The 21,466-nt window shown below is 45.6% G+C and overlaps 1 protein-coding gene across 2 annotated transcripts in view; it reads right to left on the bottom strand.

Annotated features, from left to right (window-relative positions):
* Nucleotides 1–403: 403 nt before the first annotated feature.
* LOC120028901 (rap1 GTPase-activating protein 2-like) overlaps nucleotides 404–21,466 on the bottom strand; it is an 81,688-nt gene continuing 60,625 nt past the window's right edge. For both annotated transcript variants that reach the window (XM_038974173.1, XM_038974172.1), the window contains 19 exons: nucleotides 19,747–19,779; nucleotides 19,161–19,379; nucleotides 18,351–18,454; nucleotides 16,821–16,899; nucleotides 16,307–16,360; nucleotides 12,996–13,079; nucleotides 12,745–12,845; nucleotides 11,783–11,912; nucleotides 11,410–11,565; nucleotides 10,936–11,007; nucleotides 7,620–7,706; nucleotides 7,283–7,423; nucleotides 5,642–5,788; nucleotides 5,150–5,262; nucleotides 4,883–4,963; nucleotides 4,549–4,663; nucleotides 3,530–3,638; nucleotides 3,123–3,193; nucleotides 404–1,012 (listed from right to left, as the gene is read on the bottom strand). In XM_038974173.1, coding sequence (XP_038830101.1) covers nucleotides 1,004–1,012; nucleotides 3,123–3,193; nucleotides 3,530–3,638; nucleotides 4,549–4,663; nucleotides 4,883–4,963; nucleotides 5,150–5,262; nucleotides 5,642–5,788; nucleotides 7,283–7,423; nucleotides 7,620–7,706; nucleotides 10,936–11,007; nucleotides 11,410–11,565; nucleotides 11,783–11,912; nucleotides 12,745–12,845; nucleotides 12,996–13,079; nucleotides 16,307–16,360; nucleotides 16,821–16,899; nucleotides 18,351–18,454; nucleotides 19,161–19,379; nucleotides 19,747–19,779 — 1,905 coding nt within the window. In that variant the 3' untranslated portion in view covers nucleotides 404–1,003. The remainder of the gene's footprint in view (nucleotides 1,013–3,122; nucleotides 3,194–3,529; nucleotides 3,639–4,548; nucleotides 4,664–4,882; nucleotides 4,964–5,149; nucleotides 5,263–5,641; nucleotides 5,789–7,282; nucleotides 7,424–7,619; nucleotides 7,707–10,935; nucleotides 11,008–11,409; nucleotides 11,566–11,782; nucleotides 11,913–12,744; nucleotides 12,846–12,995; nucleotides 13,080–16,306; nucleotides 16,361–16,820; nucleotides 16,900–18,350; nucleotides 18,455–19,160; nucleotides 19,380–19,746; nucleotides 19,780–21,466) is intronic.

Genomic DNA, 21,466 nt, shown 5'->3' with positions numbered 1-21,466 from the left:
TCCTGGACCCATATATGGAGATCGTAACAGAAGAGGACCACAATGAACAATCGCTGTAATCTGAGAGATGAGTGCAGCGGAAAAGTGACCTATCACCACAGTTTCATAAATCAATGACGATGAATGTTGTGAGGTTAAAGGCCCTGTGCAATCAAACACTAGCGTTTTCCTGTGTTCTATATATATTTCCACACTATGAGGTTGGAATAATACTGTGAAATTGTGAAAAGGATGATAATGCCCTTTAAGTGTAATAGCTGTTTGAAAAGCCCTGAAATTTCTGCCTGTTCTGGTGGGACGGAGTTTTGGCCTTCCATGGTGACATCACCATGCAGTACATTGGTTAATAGACCAATATGAAAGAGAGTTCCAAACCTCTATGCCAATAACAGCTAATGTTCAGTTTTCCCCTCCCCACTCCCAGAGAGTCCTAGCAAAATTCTTGCTTGAGAAATTGCTCTTTGCTAACGAGCTATTTTTGTTTCTTTTTGACCATTTGAAAACAATCTCAGTAAGGTACTTTATTGTTACCCAGAAATGATATTATATTGAGATAAAAATGCCTGCATTGGACCTTTAAACCTTGCCTTGTCTAGTTGTTGTATGAGGTTAATGTTACAGATGAGTATTTCAGCAACACATGGCGCCTAGCCGCTCACTGTGAGCTATTTCTGTACCAGACACATCGAGAGAGAGAGAGAGAGAGAGAGAGAGAGAGAGAGAGAGAGAGAGAGAGAGAGAGAGAGAGAGAGAGAGAGAGAGAGAGAGAGAGAGAGAGAGAGAGAGAGAGAGGGAGAGAGAGATACTGAGAGGACTCATAGGATTCTCCCTCCTTTCCACCCCATATCTGTCTGCATGTGTGCTCTTATGCACTAGCTAATCCACTTAATTCCCTTTAGTCATGAAGTTAAGTACATTTTGTGATTCCACTGTGATGCGTTGGGGATATTGTGGATGTTTTTTGCTCCAACAGTGTTGTCCCTTTTCTGGAAAATCCAGATTTCTATTCGGACTGCAATAGAAAATAACATAAATGTCCCATTACAACAACATCATCATCATTATCATCATCATCATCATCATCATCATCATCATCATCATCATCATCATCATCATCATCATCATCATCATCATCATCGTCATCTCTATTCTAATGAGGGATCAAGCTGATAGGTTAAAGCAGGATCTCTAGCTAGATAGTGTACTACAGACAAGAGATGAGTGATGCAGAGCAGACCCAGCAGTGATGGGATTGTGATACAGGACCTGATGCTATATCCACCTATCATATCCTAATGTCTGGAGGAGAGCAGTGGGTCACTTCAAGACTGCATTCACTGAGCAGTGTGTTTATCACACATGCAGCACAGTAGACTAGGGTAGAGTAGAATAGAGTACAGTACAGTGTATAGTAAAGTATAGTATATAATACAGTGCAGTATAGTATAATACAGTACAGTATAGTAGTCGTGTCCAAAAGTTTTGAATATGACACAAATATGAATTTTCACAAAGTCTGCTGCCTCAGTTTGTATGATGGCAATTTGCATATACTCCAGAATGTTATGAAGAGTGATCAGATGAATTGCAATTAATTGCAAAGTCCCTCTTTTCCATGCAAATGAACTGAATCCCCCAAAAATATAGGTGTGAGTGTTGCCGAGGATAAGGCTGGAGATCACTCTGTCATGCTGATTGAGTTCGAATAACAGACTGGAAGCTTCAAATGGAGGATGGTGCTTGGAATCAAATCAAATCAAAATCACATTTTATTTGTCACATACACATGGTTAGCAGATGTTAATGCGAGTGTAGCGAAATGCTTTAATCATTGTTCTTCCTCTGTCAACCATGGTTACCTGCAAGGAAACACGTGCCGTCATCATTGCTTTGCACAAAAAGGGCTTCACAGGCAAGGATATTGCTGCCAGTAAGATTGCACCTAAATCGGATCATCAAGAACTTCAAGGAAAGCGGTTCAATTGTTGTGAAGAAGGCTTCAGGGCGCCCAAGAAAGTCCAGCAAGCGCCAGGACCGTCTCCTAAAGTTGATTCAGCTGCGGGATCGGGGCACCACCAGTACAGAGCTTGCTCAGGAATGGCAGCAGGCAGGTGTGAGTGCATCTGCACGCACAGTGAGGCAAACACTTTTGGAGGATGGCCTGGTGTCAAGAAGGGCAGCAAAGAAGCCACTTCTCTCCAGGTAAAACATCAGGGACAGACTGATATTCTGCAAAAGGTACAGGGATTGGACTGCTGAGGACTGGAGTAGAGTAATTTTCTATGATGAATCCCCTTTCCGATTGTTTGGGGAATCCGGAAAAAAGCTTGTGCGGAGAAGACAAGGTGAGCGCTACCATCAGTCCTGTGTCATGCCAACAGTAAAGCATCCTGAGACCATTCATGTGTGGGGTTACTTCTCAGCCAAGGGAGTGGTCTCACTCACAATTTTGCCTAAGAACACACCCATGAATAAAGAATGGTACCAACACATCCTCTGAGAGCAACTTCTCCCAACCATCCAGGAACAGTTTGGTGACGAACAATACCTTTTCCAGCATGATGGAGCACCTTGCCATAAGGCAAAAGTGATAACTAAGTGCCTCGGGGAACAAAACATCAATATTTTGGGTCCATGGCCAGGAAACTCCCCAGACCTTAATCCCATTGAGAACTTGTGGTCAATCCTCAAGAGGCGGGTGGACAAACAAAAACCCACAAATTCTGACAAACTCCAAGCATTGAGTATGCAAGAATGGGCTGCCATCAGTCAGGATGTGGCCCAGAAGTTAATTGACAGCATGCAGGGTGGATTGCAGAGGTCTTGAAAAAGAAGGGTCAACACTGCAAATATTGACTCTTTGCATCAACTTCATGTAATTGTCAATAAAAGCCTTTGACACTTATGAAATGCTTCTAATTATACTTCAGTATTCCATAGTAACATCTGACAAAAATATCTAAAGACACTGAAGCAGCAAACTTTGTGGAAATTAATATTTGTGTCATTCTCAAAACTTTTGGCCATGACTGTACAGTACAGTACAGTGCAGTATAGTACAGTTCAGTATAGTACAGTATAGTATGGTACAGTACAATACAGTACAGTGAGACATCACTTACAGTTGTGGCGTGACTCATCTTGTCAAAGCGGAACTTCAAGTTTGACCTGGGAGACATCTTACTCTTTACATCTGGAGGGAGAATAAGACAAAGCCTCCGTTAACAGAGGAATACATACTCTATGATTGAGTGTCAATCACACACTGAGGATGAGAAAACATACTCGCGGACAATAAAGTAAGTAACACGTGTGCTTCCTGATAGTTCAAGTAAAGAATGTCAACAAACCCATCACTGGAATCTACAGTGTAAGAGATGGATACAGAGAGGGCATAGAGACATATATAACAGAGATGCTCGAGTGTTGCGTAACCCTGATGACTTGCAGAATGAGTAGATGAGGAGACCCGGGTTTGGATCCCAGTCAGTCACACCTGTTGTGTAGTGTATCAGTGTTGGGTGTTTACCTGTGGGACTGCGACACATGATGAGGGGGGTGGCAGAGCCTTGGCTTTCCACGCTGAGGGAAGGGTAGGGGCTGAACATGGACGAGGAGGCTATGGACGGGTGGGTTCCCTGGGAGAGGAAGATGAGGAGGGAGAAGAGGAAGAGGGAAGGATGAAGAGGGAGAAGAGGAGGAGGAAGAGGAAGATGAGGAAGAGCTGTCAGGCCGAGGGTAGTCATCCGTTTGTATCATTCTACGGTCACCACATACTACAGACTACACACCACACACTACAGACTACACACTACAGACTAGGGCTACTAACTCAAGGCCAACAGACTTCAGCTTCGGTTCAGGAATTATTACAGATGGTTTGTTTTCAGCACTGTGCTGCCGTTGTGCTCTTGAGCAAGGAACTTAACCCCCAAACTGCTCCAGAGGGGCACACAAATTCCAGTTCTGTGTGCCCCTCTGTTCAACAGCAAAACTGTAAACTGAGCTGTAAACTATGGAACAACAGTTTTCTTTGTATGTAAACACTGATCTGTGTGTGTAATGTGTAATGTGTGTAGGATACAATCATTCTCATCCTTTGCCAAGTGTTTGTGATTGACATCCAACGCAATATGATCCAAAGAGAGTGACAGAAACCATAATTGACTTAATCACCAGCTGTCATTGCATCATCTCAATGTATTCTCTCAGTGCTGCCAAATCATCTCAAATCATTCCAACTGTGTCATTTGTTGATGCCTTCATGTAGTTAATGATAAAACAAACATGGTCCTTATACAGCTCATCATTTTGGGTCCCACAACTTCTGAGCACCACAGGCCTATGATCTGCCCAATTATGTGCCAGAAGCACCCTGCCAGTCCTGATCCAAATGCTATGGCCCACCCAAGCCCACCCTGCCCCCCTGTCCCCCCTGCCTCCCTACTCCCTACTCCCTAACCCTCTGTCCATCCTACATACGCCACCAGCACAATGCCTCCAGGGCCTCCCCAGCCCCTTGTCTCCCCAGTGGCTGCAGGCCCTCACAGTGTCAAGCTCCTCCAGGGCCTCTCCCTCCCCGGTGGTGCTGCTGAAGCTGCTGGTGCTGGAGGAGGAGCGGGAGATGTTGGGTCTGCTGCAGTCCTTCAGCTTGAGGAACGGCCTGGTGACAGGAGTTAGAGGAACAGCATTAGAAGAGATGAGAGGAGAGACGAGGGGAGGAGAGGGGACGGGAGGAGAAGATGGGAGGAGAGGAGAGGAGACGAGAGGGAAGGAGAGGAGAGGGGACGGGACGGGAGGAGAGGAGAGGTTTACAGAGCACATGCACACGTCATGCACACCTTGTGTTCATGTTCAGTGTTTTGTTTGAGGTTCATCTCACCTCTCCGGCGAGCTGGGGTTGGACCACGTCTCTGACCTCCCTTCCTGTCCGAGCGGGCAGATGTCTGGGGTCTTTTGGTCACTGCAACAACATACGGACCAAGTTAGCAGACAGAACAAATAGACATTGATATAACTAAAGCTTCAGTATTATGACCTGAATGCACAGCCTGGTCCCAGATCTGTTTGTGATGTCTTGCCAACTCCTGTGGTCATTAACAAAACGGTACAAACAGACCTGGGACCAGGCTAAGGAAAGCATGCTGACCTGCGCGTGTGTCTGTCCGAGGGGCTCTCTGTGCTGGAGTGGAGGCGGGGGAAGAGGCCTGAACGACGCTTCACTGGACTCTTTAGGGGAGACTTGGCTGACAGTACCGGTGGCTGGAGAGAGACACCCAGTTGATAGCATTAACAAGCAGGCAATATACAGCATTACTCCTAATGCTGTATATTGCCTGTATATGCTGTATATGCTGTATATGCTGATAGAGCGTCATTAAGGCAGATTTTGGCTACATTGTGATCGACCAATACCCTTCTCATATAAAACAGTTGAAATTACATCAGCACACTGATAATATGTGGATATTACATGGATGTGGCTGTTTGCAAAAGTACATGTTGATATCATGACTCATTAGAGGACATTTTTGCAAAACGTGCAATTTACCAAGAGTATATGCATGTCCAGTTTCATTTGTGTGTAAATATGATTTTATGACCTCTGGCGCTCCTCCGCCTCCACCCTCCCCCCGCTCACCGTGAAGGTACTCTTTGTGCACTCGGTGCTCTGCGGCAGCCCCCCTCCACTCAAGCTGGCCGGGACCCCCCCTCCCACCCCTGGACTCCGGTGACGGTGGGACCCCACCATGGTCTCCATGGAGTGACTCCGGACGCGCATGGCACGCTAAGGGACGGGGACAGACGGGGACAGAGGAGGGGACAGAGGAGGGAGCGTGTTAGAAGGGAGCGGTGACGGAGTGAGAGAGAAAAGAGGACAGAGGAAGAGAAGGGAAATGAGTACAGTCATTGTCTCTGCACACAGCTGAGACAAGAACAGCGCCCCTGGATGCAGAGCATGTTGTGTGGTAAAGGTGCCTTGCTTAAGGGCCCAACACTAGAGGGAACATCTTAAGGATGTGAACCCAGCAGCCCTCCAGTTGCCAGATTAATTCACCCCATTTTTTCCACAGTGCACTTCTCCTACACAGAGGAATAAGGAGTGCAGTGCATGGATAGTGAGAGATATGACTGTAGTATTACCGGTGGTTGGGAGTAGTGAACTGCAGTACATATACAGTAGTTCAACTAATAATTTAACTACATTTTGCAGTAGTTTGGTGGTAGTTGAACTAAGTTCTGATCTAGGTAGTGTTTTCAGTAGTGTTTTACTCGTGGATCTACATGTCACGCCCTGATCTGTTTCATCTGTCTTTGTGCTTGTCTCCACCCCCCCTCCGGGTGTCGCCCATCTTCCCCATTATCCCCTGTGTATTTATACCTGTGTTCTCTGTTCGTCTGTTGCCAGTTCGTTTTGTTCGTAGAACCCACCAGCGGTTTTCCCCTTGCTCCTGTCTTGTCTAAGTTCCTGTTTTCTAGTTTTTCCCGGCTTTGACCTTTCTGCCTGTCCGGACCCTGAGCCTGCCTGCCGTCCTGTACCTTTGCCCCACCTATCTGGATTACTGACCTCTGCCTGCCCTTGACCTGCCTTTTGCCTGCCCCATTTTGCCTGCCTTATTATAACGTGTCATCACCAGTAGGTCAGACTAAGGGAGACAGGGACGGTGTGTTTCAACGTTAGTCTCAATGGCATAAAACACAACAAGCAAAACCACCTGAACAGTGTTTATTGAGTGTTTCAATGTTTGGAGAAGCTTTCAATATGGGATATGCTTTGTTCTTATTCTCAATTAGTATCACAGTATCTGCGATGACAGGTAATAAACAGTGACTGCTGTTGTAGCGATGAGCACAGCACCCCCAGTGGTTGAATGAGTGGCATGCAACACACACCTCCACGCTGCCTGTGAACAGACAGTGAGACACCATATGGTCAGAGAGGGAGGGTAGGGGAGGGAGAGAGAGATGGAGAGAGACGGGTAAGGGGGTACGATGATTAATACCCCTTAATCTCAATCAACAGCAGCGTGGTTGTAGGGAGGGAAAGACAGAGAGAGAAAGAGCGAGAGAGAGAAAGAGCGAGAGAGAGAGAGAGACAGAGAGAGAGAGGAGGTAGAGAGAGAAGAGAGAAGGAGAGAGCGAGAGAGAGAAAGAGAGAGAGAGAGAGAGAGAGACACAGAGAAAGACAGAGAGAAAGACAGGAGAGAAAGAGAGAGAGAAAGAGAGAGGTTCAGACATGGCGTCAGATGATGAGGTAAACATAATGGTGTAAAAGAGTCACCTTGAAGGACTCCAGCAGTCCCCCATGGCCCCCATTCTCCAGCTTGTCCTCCTCCCCAGCCTGGCCTTGCCCCAGAGTAACTTGGGTCTGTCTGTGGAGCTCATCGTGAAGGTTATCCAGCAGCGCAGCTCGTGTCCGCCCCTACAACGCACGCACAGACACATGCACGCACAGATAGATCCATAGAGACACACACAGATGCACAGAAGCAAACACACACACATGCAAAAAAGCAACACCACAATGTATCATTTAAGAAGCAGTAGTAGAGGGGATTGCGATAGATGAAAGAGATTGAACAGCACATCCAGGGTGTCGAGTCATCTGCCCCTCTCACCTCTAGCTTGGCAAACTTGTCAGACTTGTAGCAGGCGTTCTCTGCATTGATCAGCTTTGTCAGGAGGAAGTCGCGGAACTCAGGACCCTGGGGAGAGACGAGAGGGGGAGGGGAGGGGGAGAGGTGACTTTCATCAGCACCATACTCATCATCATCTGGTCGTCTGGAGTCGATGGGACGGAAAGGACTGATACAGCGCCCTCAGAAAGTATTCACACCCCTTTACTTTTTCCACATTTTGTTGTGTTACAGCCTGAATTTAAAATGGATTCAATTTAGATTTTGTGTCACTGGCCTATACACAAAATCCCCGATAGTGAAATTATGTTTTTATATTTAATTTCAAAATGAAAAGCTGAAATGTCTTGAGTTAATAAGTATTCAATCTCTTTGTTATGGAAAGCCTAAATACAGGGGGTACAGGTCAGTCGAGGTCATTTGTACATGTAGGTGTACATGAAGGTAGGGGTAAAGTGACTATGCATAGATAATAAACAGCGAGCAGCAGCAGTTTAAAAACAAAGGGGGAAGGGCATGGTAGATAGTCCGGGGGGCTTGTTCAGCAGTCTTATGGCTTGGGGGTAGAAGCTGTAAAGGAGCCTGTTGGACCTAGACTTGGCGCTCCGGTACCGCTTGCCGTGCGGTAGCAGAGAGAACAGTCTATGATTTGGGTGATTGGAGTCTTTGACAATTTTTGGGGCTTTCCACTGCCTACTATATAGGTCCTGGATGGCAGGAAGCTTGGCCCCAGTGATGTACTGGGCTGTACGCACTACTCTCTGTAGCGCCTCTGTAGTGCCGGTGATGTAGTGCCGGTGATGCAACCGGTCAGGATGCTCTCGATGGTGCAGCTGTAGAACTTTTTGAGGATCTTTTCAGTCTCCTGAAGGGGAAAGGTGTTGTCATGCCCTCTTCACGACTGTCTTGGTATGTTTGAACCATGATAGTTTGTTGGTGATGTGGACACCAAGGAACTTGAAACTCTCGACCCGCTCCACTACAGCCCAGTTGATGTGAATGGGGACGTGTTCGGCCCTCCTTTTCCTGTAGTCTTCGATCAGCTCCTTTCTCTTGCTCACGTTGAGGGAGAGGTTATTGTCCTGGCACCACACGGCCAGGTCTCTGACCTCCTCCCTCTAGGCTGTCTCATTGTTGTCGGTGATCAGGGCGACCACTGTTGTGTCATCAGGGAGTACAGGAGAGGACTAAGCACGCACCCCTGTGGGGCCCCCATGTTGAGGATCAGCGTGGCAGACTGGTTGTTGCCTACCCTTACCACCTGGGGGCGACCAGTCAGGAAGTCCAGGATCCAGTTGCAGAGGGAGGTGTTTAGTCCCAGGGTCCTTAGCTTAGTGATGAGCTTTGTGGGCACTATGGTGTTGAATGCTGAGCTGAAGTCAATGGTGTTCCTTTTGTCCAGGTGGGAAAGGGCAGTGTGGAGTGCGATTGAGATTGCGCCATCTGTGGATCTGTTGAGGCGATATGCTAATTAAGTGGGAAGTAGAGTTTCCGGGACGATGGTGTTGATGTGAGCCATGACCAGCCTTTCAAAGCACTTCATGGCTACCAACGTGAGTGCTACGGGGCAGTAGTCATTTTGGTAGGTTATCTTCGCTTTCTTGGGCACAGGGACTATGGTGTTTTGCTTGAAACATGCGCATGCTCTGAGTACACGTCCTGGTAATCCATCTGGCCCCGCGACCTTGTGAATGTTGACCTGTATAAAGGTCTTGCTCACATCGGCTACGGAGAGCATGATCACACAGGCATCCGGAACAGCTGGTGCTCTCATGCATGCTTCAGTGTTGCTTGCCTCGAAGCGAGCATAAAAGACATTTAGCTTTTTATGCTGGCTTTTTACATTTTTTACAAGTCACATAATAAGTTGCAAGGACTCACTCTGTGTACAATAATAGTGTTTAACATGATTTTTGAATGACTACCTCATCTCTGTACCCCACACGTACAATTATCTGTAAGGTCCCTCAGTCGAGCATTCTGTGAATTTTAAACAGAGATTCAACCACAAAGACCAGGGAGGTTTACCAATTCCTCGCAAAGATGGGCACATTGGTAGATGGGTAAAAAAAAAAGCAGACATTGAATATCCCTTTGAGGATGGTGAAGTTATTAATTACACTTTGAATGGTGTATCAGAACACCCAGTCACTACAAAGATACAAGTGTCCTTCCCAACTCAGTTGCCGGAGAGGATGGAAACCACTCAAGGATTTCACCATGAGGCCAATGGTGACTTTAAAACAGTTACAGAGTTTAATGGCTGTGATAGGAGAAAATTGAGGATGGATCAACAACATTGTAGTTACTCTACAATACTAACCTAAATGAAAGAGTGAAAAGAAGGAAGCCTGTACAGAATAAAAATGTTTCAAAACATGCATCCTGTTTGCAACAAGGCAATAAAGTAATACTGCAACAAATGTGGCAAAGCAATTCACTTCTTGTCCTGAATACAAAATGTAATGTTTGGGGCAAATCCAATACATCACCGAGTACCACTCTTCATATTTTCAAGCATGGTGGTGGCTGCATCATGTTATGGGTATGATTGTCATCGGCAAGGACTAGGGAGGATAAAATAATAATACATTGGAATAGTGCAAAGCACAGGCAAAATCCTAAAGGAAAACCTGGTTCAGTCTGCTTTCCAACAGACACTGGGAAACAAATTCACCTTTTAGCAGGACACTAACCTAAAACACAAGGCAAAATATACACTGGAGTTGCTTACCAAGACGACATTGAATGTTCCTGAGTGGCCTAGTTACAGTTGTGACTTAAATCGGCGTGAAAATCTATGGCATGACATGAAAATGGCAAATATGCAAATATTGTACAACCCAGTTGTGCAAAGCCCTTAGAGACTTGTCCAGAAAGACTCAGCTGTAATTGCTGCCAAAGGTGATTCTAACATGTATTGACTCAGGGGTGTGAATACTTATGTAAATTAGATATTTCTGTATTTCATTTTCAATACATTTGCCAAAATGTGTTTAAACAAGTTTTCACTTTGTCATGGGGTATTGTGTGTAGATAGATGGGTGCGAAAAAACATAATTGTATCAATTTCTAATTCAGGCTGTAACACAACAACATGTGGTGTAAAGCAAGCAGTATGAATACTTTATGAATAAATTGTATAATGGCAAGTTTATCATCAAATTTTCACTGTAAATAACCTTGGGAAACTTGAACTCTCCCTCTATCTCTCGCTCTCCCTGTGTCTTTATCACTCTCCTTCCATCTCTTTCTTTCTCTCTGTATCTTTTTCTGTAATTATGTCTCTCTTACTTACTTTCTTGAAGACCGCTGGATTGGGGAGAGGTGGGCCAAACGGAGGTACATCCTCCCTCGCTGTAACAGACACCTGCCGACACAAAGCAATTCATGTCACCCATTTACTGTGTGGAGAGTCTGGCTTATGTCATTCTAACAGTATTGCTTCCGTTCCTCTCCTTGCCCCAATCTGGGCTTGAACCAGGGAACCTCTGCACACATCGACAACAGTCACCCTCGAAGCATCGTTACCTATCGCCCCACAAAAGCTGCGGTCCTTGCAGAGCAAGGCAAACAACTACTTCAAGGTCTCTGAGTGAGAGACGGCACCGATTCAAACGCTACTAGCGTGCACCGCTAACTAGCTAGCCATTTCACACCGGTTACATAATATCCATGCCTTAAAGGCCCACTCCGTAATAAAACATTTAAAATGGCTTCACAAATATCACATAGTGAGCCTGTTAGGTTCATAGTAGGCTATAGCACTGACCTTGTATGTAGTGTGTTCAGTACCAGGGTTCTCCACCTGCACCAGCACATACGCATGGAGGAAGTTGGAGGCGATCATGTCAGGCACAAAGGGTGTGGCATCTTCCTGGAAGACCGCCGCCACGATGTCATTTCCTATGTGCCTCTTCCTCTGGAGCTGAGGAACAAGAGCATAGCGTTCTGTAAACACTTTAAGACTGTATGTTCTACAGTATAATTAGTCACAATTATTAGAGGCAAAATGTACAGGAATGGTGTGAGGGATGAGGAAACAGAGGGTGTTTATGAGTGACACACACACACACACACGCACTCACAAAACACCTACTGTAACCACTGTTACTATGCTGTGTGTGGTGTAGCGTGTTCAGTACCTGTTGTACGTCTCCCTCAGTGAAGGGTAGTTTAGTGGAGACGTGGAACATCATCTCTCTCTCTCTGAAGACGGTGTAGACGGACTCACAGCCTGTCTGACCGTGAGATACGTCCAGACCACCACGGAACCTAGGAGCACAGTGACAACACAATATGATTATCATTGCCATGACATTAAATTATTGGGTAGGGCAAGGAGCATTTCCTGATCACGTGACAGGGAAAACTCCTGGCCCTACTCATGATGAATGGTAGCAGAATAGCAGTATATATAGTCAAAGTCCTGCATTTCTCTCTTTCCCTCCCTCTATCCCCCCTTCTCTACCTCTCTCTCTCTCTCTCTCAGTATCAGAGCAGTAGTAGAGTTGTCGCTGTCTCTCTCGCTTTCGCTCTCCCCATCTCTCTCTCAATTCAATTTCGATTCAAATTAAGGGCTTTATTGGCATGGGGAACATATGTTAATATTGCCAAAGCAAGTGAAGTAGATAATAAACTAAAGTGAAATAAACAATAAGAATTAACAGTAAACATTACACTCACAAAAGTTCCAAAAGTATAAAGACATTTCAAATGTCATATTATGTATATATACAGTGTGTTAACGAAAATAGTTAAAGTACAAAAGAGAGAAAAAAATTCACATAAATATGGGTAGTATTTACAATGGTCTTTGTTCTTCGCTAGTTGCCCTTTTCTTGTGGCAACAGGTCACACATCTTGTTGCTGTGATGGCACACTGTGGTATTTCACCCAGGAGATATGGGAGTTTATCAAAATTGGGTTTGTTTTTGAATTCTTTGTGGATCTGTGTAATCTGAGGAATATATGTGTCTCTAAAATGGTCATACATTTGGCAGAAGGTTAGGAAGTGCAGCTCAGTTCCATTTCATTTTGTGGGCAGTGTGCACATAGCCTGTCTCCCCCTCCCTCGCAGTAGTAGAGTTGTATCAGTGTCTCTCACCCCTTAAAGTCGTTCAGCTCTATGTTGTCTCCCAGAACACTGAGGAACTCCCGGAAGGCTGGCGTCTCCTCGTTGTTCCCAAACAACTCCTCCTCTGACGTCTGGGATGGAGCGATGAAAGGAGAGAGGGATGAGAAGATTAAAAGGGAGAGATGTTAATGCAGGTTACAGGGCAAAAATAAATAGCATGGGATTGATAAGGAATAAACTGAAACCCCATTTGGCAATAAAAACCTGCATATCACACTCACCTGACCAAACTTCTGGTAGATGACACCAAACTTAAAGGTGTTGTTCACTTCATGTTCGTCATAACCTACTATCAACTGAGAGCCCTGAAACCAAAACAACAACATTATAAGGATGTGTATATACATACAGTTGAAGTCGGAAGTTTACATACACTTAGGTTGGAGTCATTAAAACTTGTTTTTCAACCACTCCACAAATTTCTTGTTAACAAACTATAGTTTTGGCAAGTCGGTTAGGACATCTACTTTGTGCATGACACATGTCATTTTTACAACAATTGTCTACAGACAGATTATTTCACTTATAATTCACCGTATCACAATTCCAGTGGGTCAGAAGTTTACATACACTAAGTTGACTGTGCCTTGAAACAGCTTGGAAAATTCCAGAAAACGACGTCATGGCTTTAGAAGCTTCTGATAGGCTAATTGACATCATTTGAGTCAATTGGAGGTGTACCTGTGGATGTATTTCTAGGCCTACCTTCAAACTCAGTGCCTCTTTGCTTGACATCATGGGAAAATCAAAAGAAATCAGCAAAGACCTCAGAAAAAAATTGTAGACCTCCACAAGTCTGGTTCATCCTTGGGAGCAATTTCCAAACGCCTGAAGGTACCACGTTCATCTGTACAAACAATAGTACGCAAGTATAGACACCATGGGACCATGCAGCCGTCATACCGCTCAGGAAGGAGACGTGTTCTGTCTCGTAGAGATTAACGTACTTTGGTGCGAAAAGTGCAAATCAATCTCAGAACAACAGCAAAGGACCTTGGGAAGATGCTGGAGGAAACATGTACAGAAATATCTATATCCACAGTAAAACGAGTCCTATATCGACATAACGTGAAAGGTCGCTCAGCAAGGAAGAAGCCACTGCTCCAAAACTGCCATAAAAAAAGCCAGACTACAGTTTGCAACTGCACATGGGGACAAAGATTGTACTTTTTGGAGAAATGTCCTCTGGTCTGATGAAACAAAAATAGAACTGTTTGGCCATAATGACCACCGTTATGTTTGGAGGAAAAAGGGGGAGGCTTGCAAGCCGAAGAACACCATCCCAACCATGAAGCACGGGGGTGGCAGCATCATGTTGTGGGGGTGCTTTGCTGCAGGAGGGACTGGTGCACTTCACAAAATAGATGGTGTCATGAGGAAGAAGAATTATGTGGATATATTGAAGCAACATCTCAAGACATCAATCAGGAAGTTAAAGCTTGGTCGCAAATGGGTCTTCCAAATGGACAACGACCCCAAGCATACTTCCAAAGTTGTAGCAAAATGGCTTAAGAACAACAAAGTCAAGGTATTGGAGTGGCCATCACAAAGCCCTGACCTCAATCCTATAGAAAATTTGTGGGCAGAACTGAAAAAGTGTGTGCGAGCAAGGAGGCCTACAAACCTGACTCAGTTACACCAGCTCTGTCAGGAGGAATGAGCCAAAATTCACTCAACTTATTGTGGGAAGCTTGTGGAATTCTACCCAAAACGTTTGACCCAAGTTAAACAATTTAAAGACAATGCTGCCAAATACTAATTGAGTTTATGTAAACTTCTGACCCACTGGGAATGTGATGAAATAAATAAAAGCTGAAATTATCATTATCTCTACTATTATTCTGACATTTCACATTCTTAAAATAAAGTGGTGATCCTAACTGACCTAAGACAGGGAATTTTACTAGGATTAAATGTCAGGAATTGTGAAAAACTGAGTTTAAATGTATTTGGCTAAGGTGTATGTAAACTTCCGACTACAACTGTATAATATCCAGTTATGTGATAAAGTCCCTCCATAACTCGGACAGACATTTACACTATATATACAAAAGTATGTGGACACCCATTCAAATGAGTCGATTTGGCTATTTCAGCCACACCCATTGCTGACAGGGCTATAAAATCGTGCACACCGCCATGCAATCTCCATAGACAAACATTGGCAATAGAATGGCCTTACTGGAGAGCTCAGTGAGTTTCAAAGTGGCACCGTCTTATGATGCCACCTTTTCAACAAGTCATTTTGTCAGATATCTGCCCTGCTAGAGCTGCCCCAGTCAACTGTAAATGCTGTTATTGTGAAGTAGAAACGTCTAGGAGCAATAACTTCTCAGCCGCGAAGTGGTAGGCCACACAAGCTCACAGAACGGGATCTCCGAGTGCTGAAGCACGTAGGACATACATTTTTGTTCTTGGTTCGAGCAAGGCCCCTTAGTTCCAGTGAAGGGAAATATTAACGCTACAGCATACAATGACATTCTATACAATTCTGTGCTTCCAACTTTGTGGCAACAGTTTGGGGAAGGCCCTTTCCTGTTTCAGCATGACAATTCCCCTGTGAACAAAGCGAGGTCCAATGGTTTGTCAAGACCAGTGTGGAAGAACTTGACTGGCCTGCACAGAGCACTGATCTCAACCTAATCGAACGCCTTTGGGATGAATTGGAACGCTGACTGCGAGCCAGGCCTAATCGTACAACATCATTGCCCGACCTGATTAATGCTCTTTGTTCCAACATCTAGGGGAAAGCCTTCCCGGAAGAGAGGACATTGTGAAAGCAGCAAAGGGGGGAACCAACTCCATAATAATGCCCATGATTTTGTAATGAGATGTTCGACAAGCAGATGTACACATACTTTTGGTCAGGTAGTATATGTCTATCACGTCTGGGGAGGTCAGGGTTGTATTCAATAGGCACCAAACGGAAAGAAACTGACTAAAAAAGGAAGGGACTACTTGGACTTGTCCAATAAGTCTGCAAAAAAAATTCCGTTGCATGCCCTAATGAATACGACCCAGGACCACAGTGGGTTGATTGTGGCCATTTTGAAAGGCAGTCAGCTGCGACCAGTGTGGAATGGGCAGTCTGAGCAGACTGTAATAATAACAGATGAGTTCTACAGGACCCGGAGCAGAGGCACAACAAGCAGCTCCATCATCCAAATGACCTCTGATGTGATGAACAGGTCCTGGATCAGATCTGTCTTTAGCACTGCCTACACCACATCAGTTAGAGAGAACAGGGTGGTCAGGCTGTATAGTGGACCAGGTGGAAGTTGGATCATGTTCATTAGGCAGCAAACGGAAGAAAAGGGACTGAAAAATGGAGAGACTACCTGGGCTTGTCCAATAAGATACACTTGGGTTCCATTGCAAAACGTTTTGAAAATGCTGCATACCCCATAGAAATAGAATGGCTAGAAAATGATGTATATTTCCAGAGCATGACCTCATGAATGTCCCTGGTCCTATGGCTACTGTGGTAGAGGTGGAAGCGCCTGGCTGAAAGGAAACTGTGGAGCAGACTCACTCTGGGGTACAGGACCGGGTTGAACTTCAGGCCAGTCACGTCGTCACAGAGGAGCTGAAACACAGGCAGACAGACAGATACGGATCCATTTGAAACCACAGTGCAGAAAGAAATCCATTTTAGGTTAAAGGGGTAATCTGGTATTGGTACATCCCTTATTGGACTGTTAAATGAACTATAATATATGTATAAATGAATCATGAGCTTATTTCAACTGTCTTACCGCATCAGAAGCCCAAAGCTTGTTTTACTTCATTGTTTGTAAACAATGTAATCGTTAACAAACACTGTATAGTTTCAACACATGTTTAAAACTATCATTTTGATCTCATGGTCAGTCTATATATTTGAAAGTGGTTACATTTCTTCAGCCCCAGCCTCAGCTGTTTACCAAAACAGTGGCGGGTTGGCAGTATTGTTGATATCTGAAATCCAGATCGCCACTTTACATGTAGCACATGTTGCATTGAGTGAACATGTGGTACTTGGTGGTGCTTAGGTCAGTCATCCTTACCTTGGCTATCTGGGGTACACTGGGAAGCTGGTTGAGGCCTGCCAGAGAGATCCTGTCATGGTGTGTCTTTGTCCTCGACCTGGGTGATGATTGTGGAAAACCAGTGTCAATAACCGCATTTTAAAGAAGGTAGGCTGTGTGCACATCGCACATACATACTTCCTATGTCTACAGTGAAAGTTCTGGCTACCGGTTACATGATGAGTGTGTAAAGGGTGTAAATCCACATTCACAAGGTAGGGGTAGTGTGACTATAACATGGCTCCAGACCCAACATAGGTCCACTGGACACAGTCTGCTGTGGCTGTATTTATGGGTCCAGGCCAGGGCAGATCATAGTTAGGTCAGATCCTGCATACCTACTGGAACTCCTTGCCCTACTGTATGTTATTATATGACTGTAGTTACCTGAGCATGAAGGAGAAACTCCTGGCCCTACTGTATGTTATTATATGACTGTAGTTACCTGAGCATGAAGGAGAAACTCCTGGCCCTACTGTATGTCATTATATGACTGTAGTTACCTGAGCATGAAGGAGAAACTCCTGGCCCTTCAGTATGTTATTATATGACTGTAGTTACCTGAGCATGAAGGAGAAACTCCTGGCCCTACTGTATGTCATTATATGACTGTAGTTACCTGGGAATGATGGAGGAACTCCTGGCCCTAGTGTAGTTACCTGGGAATGATGGAGGAACTCCTGGCCCTACTGTATGTTATTATAGGACTGTAGTTACCTGGGAATGATGGAGGAACTCCTGGCCCTAGTGTAGTTACCTGAGAATGATGGAGGAACTCCTGGCCCTAGTGTAGTTACCTGAGAATGATGAAGTAACTCCTGGCCCTAGTGTAGTTATCTGAGAATGATGGAGGAACTCCTGGCCCTAGTGTAGTTACCTGAGCATGAAGGAGAAACTCCTGGCTCTATTGTATGTTATTATATGACTGTAGTTACCTGGGAATGAAGGAGGAACTCCTGGCCCTACTGTATGTCATTATATGACTGTAGTTACCTGGGAATGATGGAGGAACTCCTGGCCCTAGTGTAGTTACCTGGGAATGATGGAGGAACTCCTGGCCCTACTGTATGTTATTATATGACTGTAGTTACCTGGGAATGATGGAGGAACTCCTGGCCCTAGTGTAGTTACCTGAGAATGATGGAGGAACTCCGGACCCTAGTGTAGTTACCTGAGAATGATGGAGTAACTCCTGGCCCTAGTGTAGTTACCTGAGAATGATGGAGGAACTCCTGGCCCTAGTGTAGTTACCTGGGAATGATGGAGGAACTCCTGGCCCTAGTGTAGTTACCTGAGCATGAAGGAGAAACTCCTGGCCCTACTGTATGTTATTATATGACTGTAGTTACCTGGGAATGAAGGAGGAACTCCTGGCCCTAGTGTAGTTACCTGGGAATGATGGAGGAACTCCTGGCCCTAGTGTAGTTACCTGAGAATGATGGAGGAACTCCTGGCCCAAGTGTAGTTACCTGAGAATGATGGAGGAACTCCTGGCCCTAGTGTAGTTACCTGAGCAAGATGCGGAGGAACTCCTGGCCCTCTGCCTCCTCGTGCTTCAGTGACATAATGAGGTTCCCCAGACTACTGCCTGTGCAGTAGTAGTTCATATGCTCCTGAAGACGAGAGAGAGAAAGAGAGAGAGCGAGGGAGAGAGAGAGGCAGAGAGATAGAAAGAAAGAGGGGGAGAAAGTGACGGAGGAAGGGAGGGAGGGTCAGACAGACAGTGAACCATTACATAGTATGATGAGACAGTTTAAAGAAGTCACACACCTTCTAATACGGTTTTGTAGTCAATATTTCACAGATCTCCATATAATTGGAGTCAATTATACGTTCATTTTCCAAATGACTGATCCCTAACTCTTAGTCATAACCCCAGAGCAGAAATAAGTCTGAAATAGGAAACATCACTGGATGAAGGCCTAAAAGAGGGAAACACCCTTACAGAGAACACACACACGCACATACACACATAAACACGCACGTACACACATAAACACACACAGACACACAGAACACACACACGCACGTACACACATAAACACACACAGACACACAGAACACACACACGCACGTATACACATAAACACACACAGACACACAGAACACACACACGCACGTATACACATAAACACACACAGACACACAGAACACACACACGCACGTATACACATAAACACACACAGACACACAGAACACACACACGCACGTACACACATAAACACACACACAGAACACACACATGCAGGCGCTTCCCCCCCTTCCCCCCCTACTCACACACCCACATTACTACTACTAGCACAATAGGCCTTGACTCACCCTGCCCAGGAAGTGTTTGCGGTAGGCCCTGGCCGAGCTGTTACACTCCAGCCTGAAGCCGAACCCTCCCCCAGGGCTCATGCCCCCTCCGTCATCCTCCTCACAGAAGCTGCTCTCCGAGGAGGTGGGGGTGCCCGCAAGCGCCTCGGCATCCTCAATCCAGTAACCCCCAAACTGGGGCAGGATCACCTGCGGGTATGGGCTACCCTTCTTCAGAATCTGAGCCACAGAAACAAGGGACAAGGGGTTTATGTACCAAAACACCATCCAGAAGAATAGGGCCATAGAAATAAATAAGTTGGGATTTCGATCATAAATGTGTCTATAAATCCTTTGAGCCTTGTTTTACATTGACCACCAGTATTTGCATTACTGCACGTGTGTGTGTGTGTGTGTGTGTGTGTGTGTGTGTGTGTGTGTGTGTGTGTGTGTGTGTGTGTGTGTGTGTGTGTGTGTGTGTGTGTGTGTGTGTGTGTGTGTGTGTGTGTGTGTGTATGTATGCATACGTGGGTTTTGTGGTATTCATGCTTGTGTGTGCATAGTGTTTTGATCCAGCTGATTTGATCATATCAGAGCGCTGACTCACGTCCTCTATCCGCGGGTATGGGATGTAGTCATCCTGTCAGACAGAGAGGGGAGACACACACAGATCATTAACCTTACAGGCTGGTATAACTAGAGCACTGTTGAAATACTTTAGAGAATGCCTCTTTTCTTCCTCCCTTCCTGAAAGAAATCCCTGATCTGAAAAGGCCGGGTAGGTGAAAGCTATGTGGCATAGAACCATTGCTTACACCTATCAATTTGTGTAAGATCGGTGATTGCTTCAAGAAAGGGAGGAAGGCAGGGTGTGTTTGCAAAATATTCAAACAGGGCCTTGAACTACGTTACAACTGGGGCAGTCAGTCACCATAAAAATCTTGAACACAGAAACACAGGGTGAACATATATACGGTGACTTATTCCACAGAAGCAACTGATGGTCCAGTGAGTGACGCAACACAATGAAACAGCACAGACATCAAACAGGCAAGCATTGATGGAGGAGTCTCCACCTTCTGACACTCTCAGGGATACGGGATAGTCTCAGGATTGACTCTGTGAGCCCCTGGGTTCATCTTTACTTCACTGTGGCTGGTTAACTGTCGGCTGGTGTATGACGTCTAAACATGCTGTGATGTGATGTTCACAGGGACGGACTGGGACCAGAAATAGGCCTGGCCATTTCTAACACAGCGGACCTTTTGTTTCTCTCGAGGCACCCCACACCAGCCCATTTTTTAAAACGTTATACTATTATTAGTATTATAATTGTGCACAACAACAACAACAAAAAATGTAGTCAGATGGACTAAAGATGGACCAGCCCATCTGGTACATGCCAGAATTGCACTATTGCCAGTTCATCCTTGGATGTTTCCAATCAATCTCCATGCCTTTGTTTTACACTGTATATAGTCCCAGGAGATTGAGGGGAATAGCATTCATTACGAACAGCTGTTTGTTATTTTAAGTTAGCCCGGTTAAGGGGACCTGGTTGAGGGGACCTGGTTAAGGGGACCTGGTTGAGGGGACCTGGTTAAGGGGACCTGGTTGAGGGGACCTGGTTGAGGGGACCTGGTTAAGGGGACCTGGTTGAGGGGACCTGTTTAAGGGGACCTGGTTGAGGGGACCTGGTTAAGGGGACCTGGTTGAGGGGACCTGGTTAAGGGGTCCTGGTTGAGGGGATCTGGTTAAGGGGACCTGGTTGAGGGGACCTGGTTGAGGGGATCTGGTTGAGGGGATCTGATTGAGGGGACCTGGTTGAGGGGATCTGGTTGAGGGGATCTGGTTGAGGGGACCTGGTTGAGGGGATCTGGTTGAGGGGATCTGGTTGAGGGGATCTGGTTGAGGGGATCTGGTTGAGGGGACCTGGTTGAGGGGACCTGGTTGAGGGGGACCTTAAGAGAGTGTTACAAGAGCGTGGCAGAGAGTGGTGAAACTACTCCAGGGGCTGACAGGGTTAACACGGAGGATGACCACCACCACAATCAAACAAAGAAGGGATGGAAAATACTAATAAAGGAACTTATTAATAAATAAATGAAGGAATGGACACAGAGGCAAGGTCAATGCACCATGACAGAGAAGCATGCCCAGTGGTGAGGTCCACAGACACTGACGTGAGTGTGTGTGTGTGTGTGTGTGTGTGTGTGTGTGTGTGTGTGTGTGTGTGTGTGTGTGTGTGTGTGTGTGTGTGTGTGTGTGTGTGTGTGTGTGTGTGTGTGTGTGTGTGTGTGTGTGTGTGTGTGTGTGTGTGTTTCTCA

This window comes from Salvelinus namaycush, chromosome 34 (assembly GCF_016432855.1).
Source record: "Salvelinus namaycush isolate Seneca chromosome 34, SaNama_1.0, whole genome shotgun sequence".
In the NCBI taxonomy this organism is placed as follows: Eukaryota; Metazoa; Chordata; class Actinopteri; order Salmoniformes; family Salmonidae; genus Salvelinus; species Salvelinus namaycush.
The sequence above is the reverse complement of the archived record's forward strand: the minus strand, read 5'-3'. Positions and strand labels throughout refer to the sequence as shown.